This window comes from Typopeltis vanoorti, chromosome 15, assembly GCF_054136105.1.
Source record: "Typopeltis vanoorti isolate ZY-2024b chromosome 15, IOZ_Tvanoo_1.0, whole genome shotgun sequence".
NCBI lineage: Eukaryota > Metazoa > Arthropoda > Arachnida > Uropygi > Thelyphonidae > Typopeltis > Typopeltis vanoorti.
Window position 1 is genome coordinate 75,885,410 of NC_143563.1, and position 23,321 is coordinate 75,908,730.

The following is a 23,321-nucleotide window of genomic DNA, read 5'->3' on the forward strand; positions in this document are numbered from 1 at the left end:
TTTAACATTATTGTTGAGAATATAGTATTTTTCAAGGTAAGTTAATGTGTACTTAGGTGATGGTGAAGAAATAATGTATGTTTATTCATTTTTTGAACTTAAACTAGAGTTCATAAATTTGTGAACCCCAATTTCTTTTAATAAATAATCTTTGGTACTTTTGAATGCAGGATTCACAGAGTGCTCCACAGAAGGTAGATAGGGAGGAAAGTAGTGTATTTTACAGTATTCAGTTTTTTTGCTAATCGCATTTTCCAGAGAACTTATTATCTGTCTAACAATGAAATAAAACATAGCATGAGTTGTATATTTAGAAATAAAAAAAAATCCTACAAACAATTTCTTGGAATTATTATTATTTTTTTAAATTCAAATATAAAATCATGAGTAGAACATGGAGATAGAGAGGGAAAACTTTATAAAAGTTTTGATCACACAAGCATGAATGCTTGTTTTCTAATTATTTTGATCAATAAATTCATTCAATGTTCAGCAATAACTATAGTAATGAAGAAACTAAGAGTTTAGGTTTTGTGATGATTTTGGTGAAATAGCAAATATTTCAGAAATTAACACGTTTAATAAAAAAGATAACCAGCCAACAATATGTATAGATAAACAAATGTCAACAGTTGATCAAATCACAATATAAGTCATCAGAAGTTCCAATTTAATTTTGATCAATAAATTCATTCAATGTTCAGCAATAACTATAGTAATGAAGAAACTAAGAGTTTAGGTTTTGTGATGATTTTGGTGAAATAGCAAATATTTCAGAAATTAACACGTTTAATAAAAAAGATAACCAGCCAACAATATGTATAGATAAACAAATGTCAACAGTTGATCAAATCACAATATAAGTCATCAGAAGTTCCAATTTAGAATTGGATTCAAGATTTCTTTTTACAGTTTATGATATATTCTATTATGAAATACTATAAGAAGAGATAACCAGTACCTGTACAAAACTGAGTACTATAAGCAAGAAATAAAGATCTTTGATCCACCTGACCCAACAGTTTCTGTTGCAGCAGCTGTTGATAAAGAAGAATTACAAGAATATTCCATTTTTGTAAAAATTAACATCTGCATGATTTTTTTTAAGTTTTCTGCAATCCTAGTTTTTTTTTTGTTGTTGTTGTTGTTTTTGATTATTTATAAGGCACACAGTCATGGCAGTGTTACATTCCATCAATGGTCTGAAAATCCTGGCATGGGGAACTTTGTAGCAAAATTTTCAACTTCTTTTCTCAGTGCTGCAATTTTATCCCTAGTCTCTGGATCTGATGATATTAATGTCTTGAAATCTTTGACAGTTTTTCCTGCAATGGAGAATAAATTAAATGACAAAATTCGCTACAATACAGAGTAAAATTGAGGATTGTTATTTGATAATTATATCTATCACAGGTAATAATATCTCAAAATGCATTAATATATTTATGTATTAATCTTTATTTATGTTAAAATCACCCCTACAAAAGGTTGGAAACATACAGCACATTTTAGTAGAATGGGCAGGCAAACAATCAGATAATATGGGAATCCCACTCTCAAGAATGAACATTCAGGCCCAGTGCAATTTTAATACAGCCAAGTGGCTGGACAGCAAAAATGCTATTCATTGAGCCAACTATGCCAACAAAATTTATATGATTAGTAATATCTCACCTTATGTGATGAACCACCACATGGGTTACTTCATAATGAAACTTGAACTTAGGACTCAAGTTCCACCATGGCATCAACATTTGTGAAAATCTTCAGTTGGTAAATGACTTTCATTAATCAATAGGACCACTATTCTACTTATTGAAATAGGATAGCAGTCTATACTGAAATCGTTGAAAAATTTCCATGTTTGATCTGTAGTTTCTGGATTATTTAATCTGTAATCCACCCATGATATTAAAGGTCCTACAGGTTTACAACCTTTCATGCCAAGAGACTGATTAGAAAATTAGCACTGAATTAACATGCTTTAACGATTTCATGAGTGTGCATATATAATGCCCACATATGGACTGATAAGCATGCAATACAGACAACATTAATGAGAGAATAGTGTCAAAAAAACCCTCACTTTTTTTTTTACTGGTAAAGCTTGTTTTCTAAAAGACTTTTCTTTAATGTAACTCTCACCCACAAAAGGTCATGAACTCATAGTACTTTAGTATATGATGGGTGGGCTAAGGATTTTTTCTATTCCATATAGTCAAATGCTGATCTAAGGACCAAACATCAAACTTTCAAGCCATTTCAAGCCTCTAAATAAGGAGGGTGTGATGAGCTAACACAGGATAAAGAAGTTAATCTCCCACTTAAAGAGATTATCTCTTTCTGGAGATAACAAGTAGAGCTGGCATAAGGTGCATATCTTTCGTAGATAGAGGAAATGTTTCCCTATGTGATATCCACATATCACTTTTTAAGTGATATGTGAATATCATATAGTGAAACACCACCTTACTTATTTGAGGCCTGAGGTGGCCAATATTCTCTACAATTGAGGCACTACCCCCCCCCTACACACACAATATGGAGACCCAAAGTCACCTTAACTGAACATTAAAGGTAGCATTGTGAAGGAAGTTATCACGGAGTATATAATCCAATATTCCAAGCAATGTCCAATCATCTAGAATCCAAAAATTTCCTTGCCCTATTCTGTAACTTTCATTTGTTGTTTATACTGTTCTCCAAATTCTGAAAATTACTCTTGAATTCTTAACTTTTAATGAATATCCAAGTTCAGTGAAATAATTTTCTTTGATGATTTCACTTACTTTATCCACAACTTCAACTATCTTCCCGTTTCAAAATTACCAGCTTACTAGGAAGAGATGGCACAGTACTCCCTCAGCTTCATGTTTTTTTGATGTTATAATGGTACAATGTGGGATGACCTCCAAACTTCTAACCATCTAACAGTAGCCTAACCATTTTATGTGGTTAGACTACTGTTTCCACTCCCTTAATCCCAAACCTTGCTCTAATCAAGTTTTTGAAATATTTCTTTTAATGGAATGAAGCACTAAGACCTTCAGTAATCATTTCATTCAAAAATCCATATCTACTACTCAAACCTTAGTTTTTCAACATATTACCAAGGCAATAATTCAAGCTTGTAACGAAACCCCCCCAGCTTCTCTCATGTTATGATTGAAGTAGTTGCTGTAAAAATTATCACTAAATCCAAATCTTACTTTGAAAGGCCCAATTACAGAATAATTTCTTGTGCAAATTTCTTGATCTCTTCTTGGGCTAACATTTACTTGTAGCCTTGTGTTACATCCTGAATGAAGCACTTTATTAAAGAAACAATTCATTCAGGATTTAACAAGTCAGAAAAATCAGCTGAGAGAAAAAAATTGTACTCGAGCAGAAGAAATAAAGTACTAACTGTAAATAGAAATAGAATTACCTCCTTTTAGTAGAATTGTAATACCATGTAAAGAACTTCGTGTATAAATTAGTATTATATGAAATGCATCATGTATACAATGAATGGGTAAATTAGATGTAAACATTAGTCCAATGGTCACGGGCGAGCCTGAGGCATTGGCAATCTCAGAAAGCGATGCACATTCATTTCCCGGAAGACGCTGCTATGATCTTGTGATGTGCCGAAGTTGCCGCAGACGAAGAAAGTAGCAGGCGGGAAAAGATCGCAGAAAGTAGTAAGAGGGTGCTAAAAAGGGGGGGAAGCGAAGAGAGAATAAAAAGGGTTTGCATCCCTTTCTGAAGGCTTTTTTTGCCTATTTTGCTGGATGATGATTCGACTTCTCTCGTGGACTTCTCTCCGGTAGTTCCTGATGGTGTTTCTTGGCGATAGTTCGATATCAGAAGGTGCGCCTTTCCCTTCGATGTCTGAATTTCTGCCAGTACTAAAGCATGAGATGTCGGCATATGGCGCCTTCGCTATAAGTTCCGATGGAATAATATCGCGGACGTATATTATGAACTGGCAGCTAGAAACGAGGATGGCCCAAAACAGATCGAGAAAAACACCAGGTGTAGAGCATAGTTTAATCTGATGACCATAGTGACCCACAACATGGACACAGGCTTACAGAAGTATCGAAAAGTAATTCAAACAAAGAAGGACAGTTCAGACGGACCTGGAGATCCTGCCCCAAGAAATGGTAAAATCGGTAAAAGGGAAAGATCATTGTAATGTAATAATTGAGTATGGACAGTATTTAAGAACTTTAAGCGATTCACAATTTGTCTTATGGACATTAGCAGTGGCTTATGTCCATAAGACAAATTGTTTGGAATGATTATAGATGATTGTGACTAGTTTAATATACAAGACTAACATAGTAGGTAGAACATTGATTAGAAGTATATTATGTGTGTTAAATCTCTAACTCAAAAGAAGGATTTATTGTTCATGCATTAGAGTATTAATTAGTTTGATACAGTTTGATTTAGCATGTCATTTAACTAATTGAAAGTGAGATTGGTCTAAGTGTATATTATGTCTTTAGATTCCAATAAATATGTTTTTTCTTCTATACCTGAGTTTTGCCTGTGATATGAACCATAGCAGGGGGGGGATTGGGGATTGAAAGAAAAGTATAACATGTTGTTATAGAGGTTACGACTGCAAACCAGAATTTACTTAGCCACAGTAAAGTGTTTGATTTATGAATTTAAGCACTAAATTTATTCATCTATGTGCACCAAAAGTCTGGAAAAGTCTCCCTGAATAAGAGTCCCCTCTATTCTAGGATACTGGCTGGCACAGCTTTAAAAAATAAATTTGTCAATATCTGAAGAGGAGATGGCCCCAGAAAGAAATTAGAGGATTCGTTTCTTTTAACAAGGAATGACCTTTAATAGTCAGGGTAAGCACGTGAGTAAAATTAGGAATCGACTAGAGATAAAGAATTTGCTTTCCTTATAGAATGAGCACGTAAGAAGTGATACAGATATTAGAGTCAGGGAAATTTTATAAGTCTTGTAGTTATTGTAGAGAGGAAAATTCATAAAGGAAGTAAAAATAATTTTAGGAAGAGCAACGACGTAAAATGGTGCACACGGCAATACATAACACTTGCCTAACAAAGACATGACATCATCCCTTCTCATGTCCAAAAAAACTCTGTTGTACTTTTTCTTCTAAAGACACTCACTACTTAACAGTTCAACTTTTACTCAACTTTAGAAAACATCACCATATTTTTGGTGTCTAGCAGAGGACACTCTGATCAAATGATTAACACTCTCTCTCTTTTTTAGATTCCCTCAAATCACTCTCTCAGAGATCTTTGAAAAAAGTTTTCTCACTTAGTGTTCCCTGAGACCTGCAACCTCAGCAATTCTAAAAACATAACTAGGTGTCTTCTCTCTTCTTAACATAGGCTATAAGTTTTGCAACCTCATATCTGTAGCACTAATATAAAAATATAACTACCATTTGCACTTTAATTATATATAATTTAATAAAAATGTGTTGTAATTCAATGTGCTCCCATTCTTATGGTATTTACAAGTAATATTAGACCATCAGATATCACTTAGATAATATGTTAGTCCTTTAAAATTAGAATAAATGCTTGAATAGCGATCCTAGCTTTATCCACCTTTACTACAAGTTGCCTGGTATTGCACCACCCAGGTGTTTGCTCACACTTAGACTTGCCGAACTTTTATAGTTTGCTATATTCGGCATGAAACTCTTTGATTGATTTCTATCTTAGAGTTTTCTTATTCAGCTTTGAAATAATGTGGGATTAAATATCCCCTTAATTTAAATAAAGAATAAATGCTGTTATCTGTTGTTTTTGCTATATTCATGGTAACTTTGGAGCTAAGAAGGGCTGCAAAACTAGTTATTTTTGATTGCAATAATCTTATTGTATTCAAACTAGCTTTCTGGTGCATGAGCTATACTTCTTCCCCCCCCCCCCCCAAAAAAAAAGCAATTGGTAAACTTGAACTCACACAAGCTGCATAAAAGTAATATCATCACTATTTCAGCATTACAAGTGAGACTGTTCATGAGAATTCTAAATCTGCACTTTAGAAGTGTGTCCAGACAATTCATCATGGGGAAAATTCATCACAGAAAAATTCATCGTGCAGACTACTGATCACTGAAAAAATTTGCTCAAAATGTTATTCGCTAGAAAATTGAAATGATATTGCATTGATACTGATATATGAAAAGTAAATGCAGTGCAAGATAAATTTCACAAACTATAATTTCATTATGTATCTATGTATTAGTCCGCAAGGTTAGCTGAGTGGCTGGTTGCTTCACAACTATATGCATGGGAAAGGAGTGTGCTGGGTTTGATTTCTGTCGCTGACATGAGGAGCTTAGGATTTTTCGTCAGACATAGCCAAGTTAGTCAGTCTTGGGCGAGGACTGCAGGGTTTTCTCCCCAGTTTATATGGGATTTTTCCTCCCAAAATGTAGTAGGCAAAATGGCCTTGAGAATTAACCCTTCTACAGACATAGGATACACTGGGAGGTATATGCCAACCACCTTATCCTTGTGTAACAGTTGCGGTTATAAGGAATAGAAACCCTCGACACCGTAAAGGTAAAAGAGGGATGGATCTATGTATTAATTATTTAGATTTTCATAATATTTTTTATTCTTATACAGTGAAAGTAATATTTTATTGATTGGTGAGTTTCCTAATTTCTGTTCCGTCTTAAAATGGTATAAATATTCTTTCTTACTTCGATACTACAGATTCTGTGGTATCAAAGCAAGTCTATAGAAGCGTTATCTTCTCACGGCCGGTTTGCTGTTTGCTTGCTTGCAGGAGGAAAAACCCCCACATAAACTGGGGAGAAAAACCCTACAGTCCTCGCCCAAGACCAGCTAACTTGGCTATGTCTGAGAAAGATCCTATACTCCTCATGTCAGTGACGGGAATCAAACTCAGGATACTCCTTTCCCAGGCATATGGTTGTGAAGCAATCAGCCACTCGGCTAACTGTGTGGACTAATACATCGATACATAATAAAATTATATTTTGTGAAAATTATCTTGCACTGCATTTACTTTTTATATATCAGTATCAATGTAATTCATTTCAGTTTTCTATCGAATAACATTTTCAGCGATCAATAGTTTTTGCACGATGAATTTTCCCTGCAACGAATTGTCCACTTGATGAATTTTCCACAATGAATTGTCCGTGAATCCCTTAGAAGTATAAAATCTTAGGTGGTAGATTTTGGTGTCATTGACACAAAAAAAAAAAAAAAACCCTTAATGTTATCTAGAACCTTGTTCTTCAACGGCAGAGCGGGACATGACAATGTAGCGCCCAAAGTATAGGCGAAGTGAGCAGCTGTCGAATGCCAGTATTGCGTCAGCTTGCCTGTCAATGACACGTCGCAAAAATTCTTATTTTATCATGCTTATCCATATTGTTTTCTAATATTGTGTTGTGATATTTTGGAAAACAAGTTTTTCTTTCATAATATTTGAAACCCTACACAATGGAGACAAAAAAAAAGTCAAACAGCAAAATCTTTTAACCTTCTTTAGTAGAGGCAAGGACAATATTGAGGAGAAAAGTAGTAATGGTATCGAAAGTATGCCAAGCACTAATGCTTCAAGTTTAGAAGAAACAAAGAAAAAGAAATAAGTTGTTACTTCGGAATGTGCAATACAAACCAAAGAAAGAAAAGGAAACTTTGTTAAATTAAGGGGATAAAAATCCCTTATTATTTTACAGCCAGTATGCGAAACTCTGAGATCAAAAACTACGATCTAAGAGTTTCATGCCGAAGAACTATCGGCAAATCCAATTGAACACCTGGTGGTACAACACCAAGGCAACTCGAAGGAAAGGTGGAGCAAGCTCCCTCACTATCCTTGATATTTTCTCATAATGTAAAACACAGCTCCTAGGAGATTTAATACTGCCTTATATTATGAGGAGAGGTTACTACCCAGACCAGTTTCAACCTTCTTTGAGGTCTTATCAAAAAAAACTTTGTTAGGCATTTCGACAAGAACTATTTAAATTTAGAAAGTATTTTACCTTGGGTATAATAAATGTTAAAGATACCAAGCTATTTTAAACCTGGTTTTACTCCATTTCCCCAAGTGAGCAAACAGACAAATATTAAGATTAGTGATCAGAGCTTATTCTACTTTTACCATGAGTTACCTTGGTCTTGCACTACCTACAGGGTCAGCTAGACTTGCATTACGTGCAGGCACGCAAACTTGACTTATTTGTCTGTTTGCTCACTTGGGGAAATGGAGTAAAACCAGGTTTAAAATAGCATGGTATCTTTAACAAGGACTATTTAAAGCTTGGTTTCATTGTAGCCCCTGGCAGTGAACTATCGCCAGAGCCTTTGTGTGTAGTATGTTCCAAAATTCCATCAAACGAAGCCATGAAACCTTCCAAACTTGCTCGTCATTTGCATTCGAAGCAGCATAGAGATTTTATTAATAAGCTATTGGACTTTTTTCAAAGATTACGTGACCAGTTGAAAAGTCAGAAAAGTGAAATGAAAATGATGATGACTAGTGACAAGTTGCTGCTTTTTTAGCTATTTGAAGAATAGCTTATTTAGCTGCTCTTCAAACTTTTGCATCTTAAATGTCATACGAGAAATTTTGGGTCCTCAAGCCACTAAAAAAACTGGAGGCTATATTGCTTTTGGACACCACCATTCAGAGGAGAATTACTGATACGGTCACCGATATTGTAGAGGGGATAAAGATATCAAGATGTTTCGCAATTCAACTTGATGAATCAACTGACATGAGTAACCATGCTATCCTACTTTGCTTTGTGAGGTATAGTGAAGATGAAGAGTTAAGGAAAGAACTTCTTTGTTGCCTTGACTTACCTGGACGGACCACTAGTTCAGAGATATTTAATGCTTTTGATGGGTATTTTCAAGCACAGGGCTTAGACTGGAGCAAATGCGTCAGAGTGTGTATGGACGGTGCTGCGAGCATGACTGGATGTCGCTCAGGAGTAGTTGCGAAAATAAAGGAAGTCGTGCACCCAGAAGTTTTGTCCACTCACTTTATGATCTACTGGGAGCACCTAGCTGCAAAGAAGCTTTCCACTGAACTAAACACTGTGATGAATGACGCAGTGAAGATCATTAATGAAATTTGTAGTCGAGCTATGAACTCCAGGCTGTTCATGACACTGTGTGAGAGTATGGAATCACACCACCAACATCTCCTTCTCTATGCAGAAGGTGGTTATTGAGAGGAAAGGTTCTTGCATGCCTTTTCGAACTGAGGGAAGAAGTAAAGCAGTTTCTACGAGAGCAAAAATCTAACCTAGTAGAGCCTTTGTTGAATGAGGAATAGATGGCTAAGCTTGTGTATATGGTAGACATATTTAGTCTTCTTAATGAACTTAATATTTCTCTTCAGGGATCTTGTACAAATATTTTTACATCGAGAAATAAAATGGATGTTTTCAAAAAGAAGCTGGCTCTTTGGGATAGTCGCATACAAGAGGAAGATATAGAAATGTTTCCACTTTCTCCCGAAAGTGGAAACATTTCTATATCTTGCTGCTGATGTCAACAAGAAAGTCATAATCAACAAAATAAGTGTCAACATTTAAGGGCGTTAGCTGAAACTTTAATAATTATTTCCCTGAAATTGATGATCCTCGTAAAGATAACCTCTGGATTAATAATCCCTTCTTGGAAGATATAAAATCATGCGCACTTGATCCTCATGAAAAAGAAAAGCTGATCGAGTTGTCTTCTGATGTCCAGACATAAAATGCAATCATTGTCTCAATTTTGGATATCACTCAAAAAAAATATCCATCTCTGAGTTATAAAGCTATCAAATTGTTGGTTGTTTTTTCGACTTCCTATTTTTGTGAAAAGACTTTTTCATCCATGTCAGTAATAAAAACCAAACAGAGAAATCGAATGGATGTTTGCAGCACTTCGTCTCTCAGAAACAACGCTCCAGCCACGTATATCAAATTTTCTAACCTCTAAGCAGCAGCAGATGTCGCACTAGCTAAAAATTGTAATTTTATAACATTGGATTTAATAAATAAAATACTATCTATATTGGTTTATGTTTCTGTCTTAGCCATCAGCCGGTCTGCAAAATATTTCTCCTATTTTCCTTGGTTTGCAGGTGTAAAAAGGTTGAAGAATGCTGATCTAGAAGACAATAATATAATTAACAGATAACCACAGATTTTCATACTGATTCTTCTTATAAATTTTCTTCTTTTTTTTTTTTTTTTTTTAATAATATTTTCAGCTGCTGCTTTGCAGAACTGTCTTCAGTCATTCTCCATTAAGTCTGTAAGATAAGCAACTGCTTATCAACACCCATTTACTGACCAGCTTCAAGTGAACTCAACTTTTCATTCTCCTCTTGAACCTTCATATTCCTCATCTACCTCTGTCTTTCTTACACTATCTTCTTCAAGGAATTACAATTTCCAGCTGTTCAAGAAACATCACTAGGGTCCTCTTTCTTCTTAATCACTAGCTCAAATGTCGATGAAATAGTGAATGGCTTTACAACTTCCTTGTCTTAAGCTTTTCACGAACCATTGAAGTTCTTTAGCTGTGGAGTTCACAGCTGCGACCTCTCGAGGATAAGGTGGTTGGCTCTATGCCTTCCGGTGTGTCCTATGTCTGAAGATGCGTCTGTTCACAGGGCCAGTTTGCCTGTTCTGGTGGATGAAAAACCCAAGTTTCCAGGTGAAAAAAACCCCTACCTCCATATGAGACCAGCTAACTCACCTTTAGTTGAAAGAGACCACATAAAGGTTCCTCATGTCACTGATGGGAATCAAACCCATGTCTTTTCAGCCGAAGGGCTTTGTCTATACCACCTGAGCTACAGAGGCTCATTACAACTTCCTACTTGTGGAATCATTTATATATATATATTAATGATAATGGGAAATTTTGTGAAAATTTTCTGTTTTAGAAAAGGAATGCTGAAAAAGCATTTATATGGTTTATATTCTTCTCCAAACTTCAAAATTCTATGAAAAAGAAAATTGTAAAATTTGCCTCATGAATCTTGTTTTAACAAACAATCCCTTTATATAACAATTAAATTTCTGTTCAATAGTAACAACATTTCTTGTAAATAAATACCAACAAATACTTCACTCAGTTCTGACATAGAAATATAGACTGGAAAATCTCTGAAAAATAAGTACTTTAATGGAGAAATAATTAAGGAAGTGAGCAAATCTGAGTACCTGGGGTCCATTATCAATGTGAAGAATTGCTGTTGAGAAGATATCAGAAAAAAGATTAGGAATGGCTAGTCAGAGACTTATCTAAAGTCTGAGAGAAGACCTATAACCAGAGGAACAAAGATGAGGATTTTGGATGTGGCTGTTTCCTATCAGACTTCTTTAGGTGAAATTTCGAATCTAAAGAAGTCTGATAGGAAAAGGACAGCTACTTTTGATATGTAGTGTTATAGAAAACTGTTCAGGACCTCATGCACTCAAAAGTAGACAAATGGATGGGGCCTGGAAAGAACAGAACTAACATTCCTTATTAGTCCTGACAGAAGAAAGCTGAAATACTTTGGACATATGGAAGCAGGACTTCTCAAAAGAGTAACAGAGAGAAAAGTTCCTGGAAAAATGGGAAGTGGTAGACCCTCAATGAAATGAATGGGTGGATGGATAGACGATGTGTCTGTGTGTGTGAGAGAGAGAGAGACTGGAGTTATCTTCAGAGAGGAATCCTCAAGAAAAGCCCACAATAGGCCCACCTGAAAAGAATTTGAGGAATATCACAGAGGTGCAGGGTGACCAGGTATCATAGGTTTTCCTTTTCAAACCAAACAAAATTTTTGATTTCATTCAAGATCATTTTAAAATCTACCTGCGATTTTATCTGCAGAATGTAACTTTTAGACTATGTTACCATTTTATCTGAAGATATTTTCCTGGTTTACACTTATGTATAGACTGTACAGGCTTTCAAAACAAGATCACGGAATAGGGCAGTTACTCCTTATTCCCATAGTATCCAATGCCTGTAAATTAGGTGTTCTTCTGGCCAGTTTGCCTGTTTTGTAGGATGAAAAACGCAAATTTCCAGGAGGAGAACCCTGTCACTCCATATGAGACCAGCTAACTTACTTTCAATTGAAAAGCCCTGATAAACGTTCTTCACTTCCTAGATGGAATTCAAACCCAAGTCTTTCAAGCAAAGGGCCTCATCAAAAACTGATTAAAATATAGAAACTCAGCTGAAGGTAATACATACCTGTTAACCTAATATTATATTTCATATCATGTATAACCTAGCAAAGAAGCAAATAACAGAAACTTGTTTTATTCTCATATACATACCTGATTTTTAATTTTCCTTTGCTATCATCTTTAATACCATTGAAACTATTCAGGCAAATCTTGACTGTTTTCTTTATTTATTTATTTACACAACTTATTATCATCAAGAACTCTATACAATCAGGAAGATAGCACTTAAAAGGAGATAACTCAGAGTAATGTACATGCCTTAAATTTTGCTACGAAAAATTTTCTCCCTGAAATTTTTTGATCCAGTCCTTACACTTCATATTCATGTTCTGATCAACAAATACATCATGACCAGTAGGGGCTTAATTAGATTTTTTTTTGTTGTATATTCTACCAATAAAAGGTAGAAAACTTATAGCACATTTTAATGCCACAAGAAAGAAGGGTTAGTTAATCTAAACCCTCCAGAGACAAAACATGAAACTCTCCCACTTTAGAGTTCAAATAATTAATGAATCATCTACCTCTTGCTATGGCATAAGTGTTAATCATCTAATAAGGATGAAAAATATCAGCCAGAGAAACGTTGAGTGTCAATCACCAAAGCCACAGCATGATTTCAACAGCAACCTGATGTAGGGGGAATGGAGATGTTATCCATTTAGCCAACCATGCTGGTAACTAAAGAAATGGTTAGCTATAATGAATATTCACAAAGATTACTCAGTGTGATGCAGTGCCACCACCATCTTTATTAGATTATTATTAAGTGACATTTCCACGGACTCATCTTTGTATAGTAGAGTGCTTCCTAATTCTCTGTCTACACATACTACTAACACCACACTACACCATGTACTGCTCACTAATAATATCATTTGTCTGTAAATTCTTGGTGCTATCTGACCAATCTAACTGTGTGCAGAATGAAAAATCCAAGTTTTCAGGAGAAAAATATGCTTATGCTTTCATGCAGGACTTTTATAGTGAACACTGGTGACTATTATATATATCACTACAAAGTTACTAACAGACTTTATTAGACATTTTTGAATGGTTTTTAATTTAATATCAATTCAAATAATCAATTCTGGCATTGCTTACCTGCTTTGCCTTTTGCATCTAAAGCTATCTGTACTGCTTGGTGAATGAAATCTGTCACTTTCTCAAAGTCGTTTTCTTTAAACTGACGAGAAGTAAGGGCAGGAGCACCTGAAGAAAGAAAAAACATTCTTATTACAAATTCTAGTAATGGCTTGCACAAAACATTAATTTCTTTTAAAAAAACAGCTTAAAACTATCTCTCTTTTTTTTTTGTATAAAGTAAAGGATCTAATAATAAAATCTGTACAAGACATAAAGAACAAATCTAGCAAAGAAAAGAGAAATGTTTGTGCTTTTAGTTCTACCAAGAACTAATACTAGACTTAAATTAATGATGCCAAGAAATTATATTCTAGGTTTAATCCTTCATCCAAGTGTAAGCGAACAAAGTTTGCAACTAAGTATTTTCAGGACAGGGCAACTTGTATACAGAGGCTAATGACTCCACATCACTTGCCTTAGTATCCCATAATGCATAGCATTATAAATGTCTTTAAGGATGTGTGCTTTGCATTATGGGAAGGATCATCACTACCCACACAAGTTTCGACCTTTATTGAGGTCTCATCAGTGGGAGCCAGACCCAGAGGTGATACCAAGGTCCTTAAAAGGACTGCCTTAAAGGGGTGAAGCAAGAATGCTTTTCATATTCCCCATTATCTGTAGAGGACAGTGTAGAGATAAGGTGTTATTGAGCTATATATAAAGCTCTGATCATGGCAGGAGGGTAACAGCAATAGCCGAGCCTCAGTTAAAACTTCATTGGCTACAGCATTGCCATCCATTACCCTCCAAGGGTATTAATCACCACATCTCACAGTCGATTTATTCAACTCCCTCGTGATACCAAGGTTTAAGTAATGCAGAAGTCATATCTCCGTATACAAGTTGCCAAAAGGTGTCACACCTTATTATTAAAATGCTCTGGATTAGAGTTAGTTGTTGGAAGTTTTTCCACTTGGTTATATACTAAATTAAAGATCTCAAGAAATTATATTCTTGGTTTAATCCTTTATCCAAGATAAGCAAACAAAGTTTGGCCTGAAGTATTATCAGGACAGGGCATAATGCATAGCAATTATACAGTAAGACACAAGGTCTTACTGTATAATGTATGCTGATTACTGCTTACTGTATGCTGATTCGATATAACATGGTTTTTTTCCGAATCCTAAAAAAGTGCTAAATATTCCATGATTTGGTATAACGAGGTTTTACTTGAAGAAAAATCAGTAAATTTATGCTGATTCAATTTATCACTGTATTTTCCTTGATTTGTATATAACACAATTATTCCTGAATCCAAACCAATCAGCGAAAGGTGACAATTCATCATAGCACTGTAATTCCCCTAAACTCTAAATCAATGTTTGTCTCGTGTATTTTTTCACCCTATAAATCGTGTAATAGTTCATTGTCAGTGAAACAGTGTCCATGCTATCAATGCGATTTGGAGTGCTGCACAAAATATTATTTATGCACTGTGATCATTGATATTATTGACCAAGGAAATCAACAAAAATTCTATTTGTTCATTAAAAATTAATCATTACTATCATTTCGTAAATTATTCAAAATGAGTGGGTGTAAAGATAATAAATGTAAATTGATACGAAAAAGCATTTTGCTCAACATTAAAATGCAGGTGCTGAGGAGATTAGAAAAAGGTGAATGTCAAGTTGACATTGGAACCGCTTTAAATTTTTCTACTTTTACTAGATGAATGATTTTAAAAAACAAAGACAAAATTAATGTTTAAGGAAAAATTGTTATGTATATTTTGCAAGTTAACATTAAAATAACTTAAAATTAATGTAAAATTGTGTTGCTTTAATTTTAAATATGTTTATTCTTGGTCATTTAAGTTAGTGAGAGGCTTTTAACAGATTAATCCAGAGGGGATTATAAAACGAGTAAATGGTAAGAGAGGAAGAACCAGAGATCATTCCTGGAAGTTGTGTAAAACTGTGGTGAGGAGGGGTGTGAGGAGCAGATTTTTTTACATGGAGAATTGTCAGTGAATGGAACACATTACCAGAATGTATTGTTAATTCAAGGAGTGTTAAGGATTTTAAGATTCTATAATGATAAATATGTTCTCAGTTGAATGAACCTCCCACAATGAGTCTGCGACTCCATGGAGGGTGTAATAATAATAATAATTTCTTGGCATCTTTAATTTAGTGTATAATCAAGTGGAAAAACTTCCAACAATAATGCCAGACTTGTATTTAATGGGATTTTTTTTTTCTTTCTTTTAAAAAAAATCAAGGGACAGAGTGAACGTTACAGTATATTTAAATCCAAACATCTTAACATTGATTCTTTTCACTCTGGTAAGTTTATATCAGAAGAAAAACATTTGCTTATCCTGTTCATTTCCTTTCAACCTCACTGCAATGGATTCAATTTCAAAATTTGGACCTGTTCTTGAACTTTCATTATTTTCAGCATTATATTACAGTTATTGTGTGTGTGTGTGTGTGTGTGTGTGTGTGTGTGTGTGTGTGTGTGTGTGTGTGTGTGTGTGTGTGTGTGTGTGTGTGTGTGTGTGTGTGTTACAAATTTAGACATCACTGGTGTAGTTGAGTTTGGTATGCATTTTTGGTAGTGATGGCAGAGCACCATAAGGTACTTTGCCATCACCAAACTAGTTTTGCTTGTGTCACATTCCAAGGAATTCTAGTTACAGCAGTAAAAACAGATAAAGCTCACTACTTATATTAAGAAGCTGTGAATTTGAATCCCATAATAAGGCACTAGATGTTTATAACAGTTTTTTTTAGATAGATGCTAAATAAATGACTGCTCAGTGTGATATCATACCAACTTCATCGATTTCCTCATGCCTAAGGAGACTTGTAAGTCTCCTTAGGCATGAGGGGATAGGCATAAAGGGGATAGACGTAAATTATACTATTAAATAATCTTCGTACGTGAGTTTTTTCCATTATTAATTTGTATCGATATGTCTACTCATGGTATATCTCTTTTAAAACGTACTACTCAGATCAGTTTCAACCTTTACTGAGGCCTCAGTGGGAATCAGATCAGGTGATACTAAGGTTGAAGTAATGCAGAAGTCATATTTTCATATACAAGTGGCCAAAAGGTGCTGCACCTTATTATTAAAATGCTCTGGATTAAAGATGGTTGTTGGAAGTTTTTCCACTTGGTTATACATTAAATTAAAGATCTCAAGAAATTATATTCTTGATTTAATCCTTTATCCAAGTGCAATCAAACAAAGTTTGCACCTAAAGTATTTTTAGGACTGTCATTAGTTTCTATATACGAGTTGCCCAAGTCCTGAAAATACTTTAGGTGCAAACTTTGTTTGCTTACACTTGGATAAAGGGTTTAAAGCAAGAATATAATTTCTTGAGATCTTTAATTTATCAGTTCCATTTGCTCCAGAGTTGTAAGTAGTTCACTTGGTATTTGATCAAACCCTGGTGTTTTAGCTTTGAGTGTTTGCAAAGCCCATTCAATTTTGTCTTTTAAATTGTTTGGTTCTTTTTGTAAGAGTTCCTCTTGTCTTTCTTCAAATGAGATAGTAATATCTTTATAAAGATTTTCACAGTAACTTTTTCATCTCTTGAGTACATCATTTATATTGGTTAAAATTCAGTTGTTTGAATCAGCTATACTAGAGGTATTTGATTTAAAGTTTCTAGTTATGAGTTTGATTTCTTAAATAGATCTTTGGTTTGATTTTTTATTAGAATGTTCTTTAATTTCTTCACACTGCTTTTGTAAAAACTTGTCATTGTCTTTCTTGAAGAGTTTTTTTGATACATTTTGATAATTCAGACTATGTTTGTCTATCTCTTTTGTTAGAAAGTCCAGTTGCTTTGATTTTTCTTTTTTTTTTTTTTTTTCAATTTGAACTAGTGTTTCACTTGAGATCCATGGACTTTTTATTTATTTATTTTTTTTTTTTTTGCTATCTGGTTCTTTTGGGGATTGTATTCTTTTCTGTCTCAAGAATTATTGCTTTTGTTTTACACCAAACTTTTTCCAGTGTTGTTTCCTCTATACAATTTCTAGTTAATTCTAAAAGTCGGTATTCCACTGCAATATTATAATTACTATTAACTCTTGAGACTCTATTCTTGAAGAATAGTCTAGTTTATTCACCTTTAAATGTATTTTTATGTTTGCTACGAGAAGTTGATGATCTGAGCCACAGTCTGCACCTGGAAGTGCTTTTACATTTTTCATCATGGATTTCCATCGCTGACTGATTAGGATAAAGTCAATTTGGTTTCTGGTTCTATCATCAGGTGATCTCCAGGTTTATAGCTATAATTATGGTGTTTTAAGGATGTGGTTGTTATATTCATCTCTCATTCTAGACAGAAATTAATCAGCCTTTCTCCCCTATTTTGGTTGCCCAAGCCAAAAGCTCCAATTTGCTTATCATACCAACTTGCTATAATATTGCATGTCTGAAGTAGCATAAAAATCCACAGTTCATCTTAGAAAGATACTTGTGCCATGGGAAGCCTCTCATAGCACAAGTATCACTTTGTAGAGAAAATCATATGTTATATGTAACCTCCATTGGTCTTGTGTCCTCTTGATATGGAGCTTTGCCCATTTCAAATGTTCTCTCCTGAGCATGGGGATAGGGACAAGCACACTACTGGTCCCCTAATGTAGAGACCACCTTTGTGAAACCTTATGCACACAGTGGAAGCAGATACCAAAATAACTGATTCAGGGTAGAGTTCCTGTTTCAGCGAAGCATATAACTTCGCTGAAACAGGAGCGCTATAACTGCGGTTGTAGCCTGTGGCCTTCCTTCACTGTATCTCCAGACTGTTTATGAGCGTTGGAGTTCGATCCGAAATCTGTGAACCACAGAATGCCTCGTATGAAACTATCTGGTTACCTCTGCATCTTATGATGGCTTGCCATCTAATTCATCAGCTGAATGATATCTTGTAGCCATATCCAAGAATTTTGCTATCACAAAATGTCTTGTTCTCACTCCAGATATGAAAATCGAAAACCACTTCAAATAGTGCCCACTTTTGTGCCATGGATGTTTTGTATATGTCACTGATGATGCCACTCATTTGTAGATATGTGATAAAACCACACTCAATGTTACTTTCGTATTTTTTTTTTTTTTCATTGATCAACAGAAGTGTGTTTGTAAAAATCAATGTGTGTCAAAAGTGAAATTAGATTACATAACTCAAAATGAATTAAACATGTAATTTTGCTTATTTTTAATGCAAATAGTTTGATTGAAACCAAAATTTAAATAACTTGTTATATTTCAATAGATATCATAAATACCAAATTTCATTAAATTCCATTGAGCAGTGTTGAATTATTATCATCCCTTTAAGTTGTCCTGCAAATTTTGTCAATAAAAATTATCCAAATTAAACACATAACATTCTGATATATATCCTAAATAAATTTTATTAAATTACATCTAGCCAGAGCAGAATTATTGCCATGTATAGTTTTACAAAATGCTTAAGCATTTGTAAAATTAAGCATTCAAAAACACCTAAAAAGGACAAGAACAGATGAAAAAAAAACACGATAAAAAACACATTCAACAAATTTCCCAAAATTATTTATTATTTTCATAAAGCAAAGAAAAAATGATTTTTTTTTTCTCTCTAGTATTGGTTTTAAGAAATAAATACAAAATTGCCATGTTTATAACCTCCTTAATTAAACGTATGTTACCAAATGTATTTGGGTTCTATTCCTGTTATATGAATTTTTTCAATACAGCATATTAACAGGAACCAGAAACATTCTAGCAGAAAGTGCACTATATGAATGTCCCTAAAAACAATATTTTTGAATTGGAATTCTTCTGGGACTTTTCAGTAGCTTGTTATAGTTGACAAGTTGGCTTAATGGTATTTTCTGCGATGATAATTAACTATGTTTTTGTAACCTTTTCCAAGGTTTACACACATTTTTAAAGTTAGCCAGAAAGAAAACCTAAACAAGAGTAAAGGGATGTATGTATTTTCAGTGAAGTGATGCAGCTGAGATTTTGATATTTGTGTAGTAAATTTGCAATCAGAATTTTCTAATAAGTAACTTTTTTTGTACATGAAATATGCTTTAAAATGGCATTCTCTTATTTGGAGACCAAGAAAAATTGTTATTTCTAATTTCTGTATTAATGATAACAGGAAAGTAAAAGTGAAAATATTTCATCATCTCTACTGTCTTACACTACTTTAACATGAGAAGACAAAAGAATATTCTCTGGATAAATCAATAATTTTAAATTGAGATGACCAAAAATTTTGGTGTTGGTATGACATTTTAATCTTGTACAAAACTGAAATGAGAAATCCACTTTTTAATCTTGTAATGGGAATGTTTGGATCTGTTATTCCATTTAACAAAGAGGCAGAAATATTTCTTGCAATTAAACTGTAATTACAAGACTAGTCTTGTGACTTTAATATCTGCATATCACATTGCATTTTTCTGAGAGCAAACTTTAAATGTATTAATTATTCATGTAAATAGCATAGCAAACTAGTCCTGAGGTATTCCATTTTAGGCAAAGCAGGTTATTCTGATTGGTAAACAGAAAAGTAAAATATTCAGCATGCAATTTGCAAGTACACATTACTATGTGTGCTCCTAGATATACCTATATGTAGTGAGTGAGATATATACAACTTTACTTAATTTTTTTGTTCTTCATTCTCGTTGTTCTCCAAATGAGGTATCTGACCATGTTAAGCAGTTATCTTGTTGAATTAACTGCACAAATATGGTCAAATCTGCTGACCACATGCAAAGAAGTGTGGCAATTCTATTTTTTTTTAAAGATGTAATTATAGAAATTTGCTGATGATTTGTACATGTAGCAAGAGAAATTTGCTGTGGCTAAGCATACATTAATGGATTCACATGTGGATATCAGTAAATCTGGATGGGCCAGTCTTCTTTGTCAGCACTTTCACAGTTCACAGTTCTTTCACTTTTCACACTGCACTTTCACAGTTCTAACAATAGAAGCTTCTGAATTACAAGTAAAAATGATGCACCATGAAATGCAGTGCAGAAACCAACATGCAATGATTTATTTTCTAACTGCAGAAAACATTACACTGACCGACATTAAATGCTAGAAAAAAAAATTTCTTTAAGGTATATGACTATCAATATTAGAATTATTTGATGCTGAGCTGTGTGTGCTTATATTATTAAATTTTACTAGAAAATTTAAGTTAATCCTCACTCTACAGTCTGCTATATCTGCCAAATCTGTATTCTTCAAGTTTGTCACTGATTTGGAGTAAAGAACTGTCAGCTCCATAAGAAATACCTTCACCATATGAAATTAGATGGTTTTATATGGAGTTTGATGATTTTTCTCTTCAGTCAAAATTCCCTTATAAATGTCCTTTGTATTTCTTGATGGGATGCAAACTCAGTCCAAACTGCAGGGAATGTGTTGTTTTGTTACTCTCAGTACACTACAGAGATGCAGTTTAAAAAAGCTTCCTTAAATTAAGACATATCAACTGAACTTTTGTCCAATTCCAAAAACTCAGGAATCTATACAAGCTACCATTATTTGATCCAGCATTTCCTGCAGAACACTGGTATTCCATGAGTTGTGAACAAGTGTTCCATGAAAAATCACAATTAATAATTTAAAAAATAATAATATAATAAATAAATTTTGCATATTTATAATATACACAACTTTTGTACCATTATAATTTTTAACTTTATTTTTTTTTGGGGGGGGGGCTATTAATACACTACCATAGAATAATAATCAAATAAGCTGCAGTATGCTTTATTTTGGCAGGCTTTGCCAAAATAAAAAGAAGTATGCATAGAGGTAATGACAGCTATAGAATGTGTCTGCAAAAGGCTATTTTGAAACAAAATAGCCTTTTGCAGACACATTCTTAGATTTTCATGCACTGCTGGTGATTTGGTGCAATATATTTATACAACTTTGTGTTGTATAAATATATTGTTAGGTAAAAAGTGTCCCACAACTAAAAAAAAGTTTGGGAAATGCTAATTCAGTCAATTATTTATGAGATCAGTAGATAGCTTCCAATATTGAGACCAATGTTTTAAGATAATGAGTTTAATAAAATATAATCCCATGTTTCTTAAGTCGTCCACCAAGGGAAAAGAGACTAGAAACAATTAATTACACAAATTAGATGTCATCAGAACTTCACAATTCATACATATAAATAAATAACCAGAATAAAAACTTTAAATTAATTACTGTATACATGTTGGAACAATGCTAGTTGCTGCTGTCACATTCTGTAGCATCACACGTATCGTATCCTAGGTCTGCGGATAAGTCTTGATTTTTGTTACGTTGTGTCTGTGGATCCACAGCATTTCAGAGGCTTCCTTGAACTTGCTTGTGACACAATTATAATCAATATAAAGCATTTTTGTTTGTTGCCAAACTACTTGCAGAAATGGTGGTAGTTGTATGGGATGCCAAACCTGATTTATGTTGTCATCTTTTTTCAACATCTCTTACATGTTGAGATATGCAGATCTTCCCCTATCTTCCTGTTTAGCCTACACAGCAAATGCCACAAGAGCAATGTATCTCATAAATGCCTGGTATTTTTATGGGATGTTGTGAAGGTTTTGATGTATGTAAGAATCTGGAGATTTCATGCAATGGTAAAAAAGCCACTTTAATGTTGTACTTAAGAATCAACACAGCCAGTTTGCTTGTAATGTAATGTAATCATGCTGCTTGATGTAAAGTAGCATGATTACATTCTTAAAATTTTGTTTAGGTACAGGAGTTGTAGGAGGTGCATAAAGAATTTTGTTGATTGTCTTGGGTTTGTAACCATTGAGGGCAAGGTTATGCCTCAAATAGTGTAGTGCTTCATTCCTATTAATTGACTTACAGGACATCTTGTATGCCCTATCTCATAACGTTTTAATCACGCTTATCTTTTATAATGGATGGTGTTGATTATAACTGTTTTACAAGAAAGTTCAAGGAAGCCTCTGAACTGCTGAAGATCCCCACACAACGTAAAAAAAAAATCAAGACTTAATCCTACACCATGTTTGGTCTGCTTTCATTAAAATCTAACTATCGCAGAACTAGGATACAATACGTGTGATGCTGCAGACCATGACAGCAGCAACTGGCATTGTTCCAACACACATACAGTAATTAACTTAATGTTTTAATTCTGGTTATTTATATGTATGAACTGGGAAGTTCTGATAACATCTAATAAGTGTTGTTGTTTCTAGTCTCTTTTCTGTACAATTTTTGCTAATACGTCTGATGATGTAAGTCTGCCAATATATGAAACTTGTAGGGTTATGTTTTGTTAAATTTGTTATTTATCTTAACCATTATACCAGCCTGGATGTACATATACATTCATAATTACATGGATGTTAAGTGCCCATTGAAGTTAATATAACTACTGGATATTGCAGAAAAAATTATAAGGATACGAAGCATATACGTTTGATATACTTGATCTATGTGGCCGGTAGAGTGGTTAAAACATGTGGTTCCAATACCAAAGCTATCTACAGAACTGCTAAAACCACAGAAACTGACACATTGATTTATGGGATCACCCTTAAATCATGTCAGATTAGAAAAATGGCAGGAGACAAATGGAAGAAGTTAACCTGTGACAAAAGCCAAAGTATCTTACTGGGAAAATTTTTAATTTTTTTAATTAGAAATGTAGCATCCTAACTATTTTAAAAATCTTAAAGATCATAAAGGAAAAAAAAGCTATTACAGACAAAATCCAGTTATTAATTTATCTTACAATTTCAAAATATGATACTGTGTTTAAGTATTATGATTTCTCTACATATTAAAAAACAGTTATGTTAGTTTGATGAAGTTGAATTCAACTAAGTTGAGTTATCCAGTCTTGTATGGAAGTATTAGAGTTTTTCATCCTGAAAGATAGACAAACTGGCAAGAGAACATACC

At 33.9% G+C, this 23,321-nt stretch overlaps 1 protein-coding gene across 1 annotated transcript in view; it reads right to left on the reverse strand.

Moving 5' to 3' along the window:
* Window positions 1-649: 649 nt before the first annotated feature.
* The window catches only part of LOC150098903 (serine hydroxymethyltransferase, mitochondrial-like), a 206,980-nt gene continuing 184,308 nt past the window's right edge, over window positions 650-23,321 (reverse strand). The window contains exons 11-12 of the mRNA XM_090405829.1: window positions 13,340-13,447; window positions 650-1,325 (exon numbers count right to left, since the gene is read on the reverse strand). Of these exons, the coding sequence (XP_090261955.1) occupies window positions 1,195-1,325; window positions 13,340-13,447 (239 nt within the window). The 3' untranslated portion in view covers window positions 650-1,194. The remainder of the gene's footprint in view (window positions 1,326-13,339; window positions 13,448-23,321) is intronic.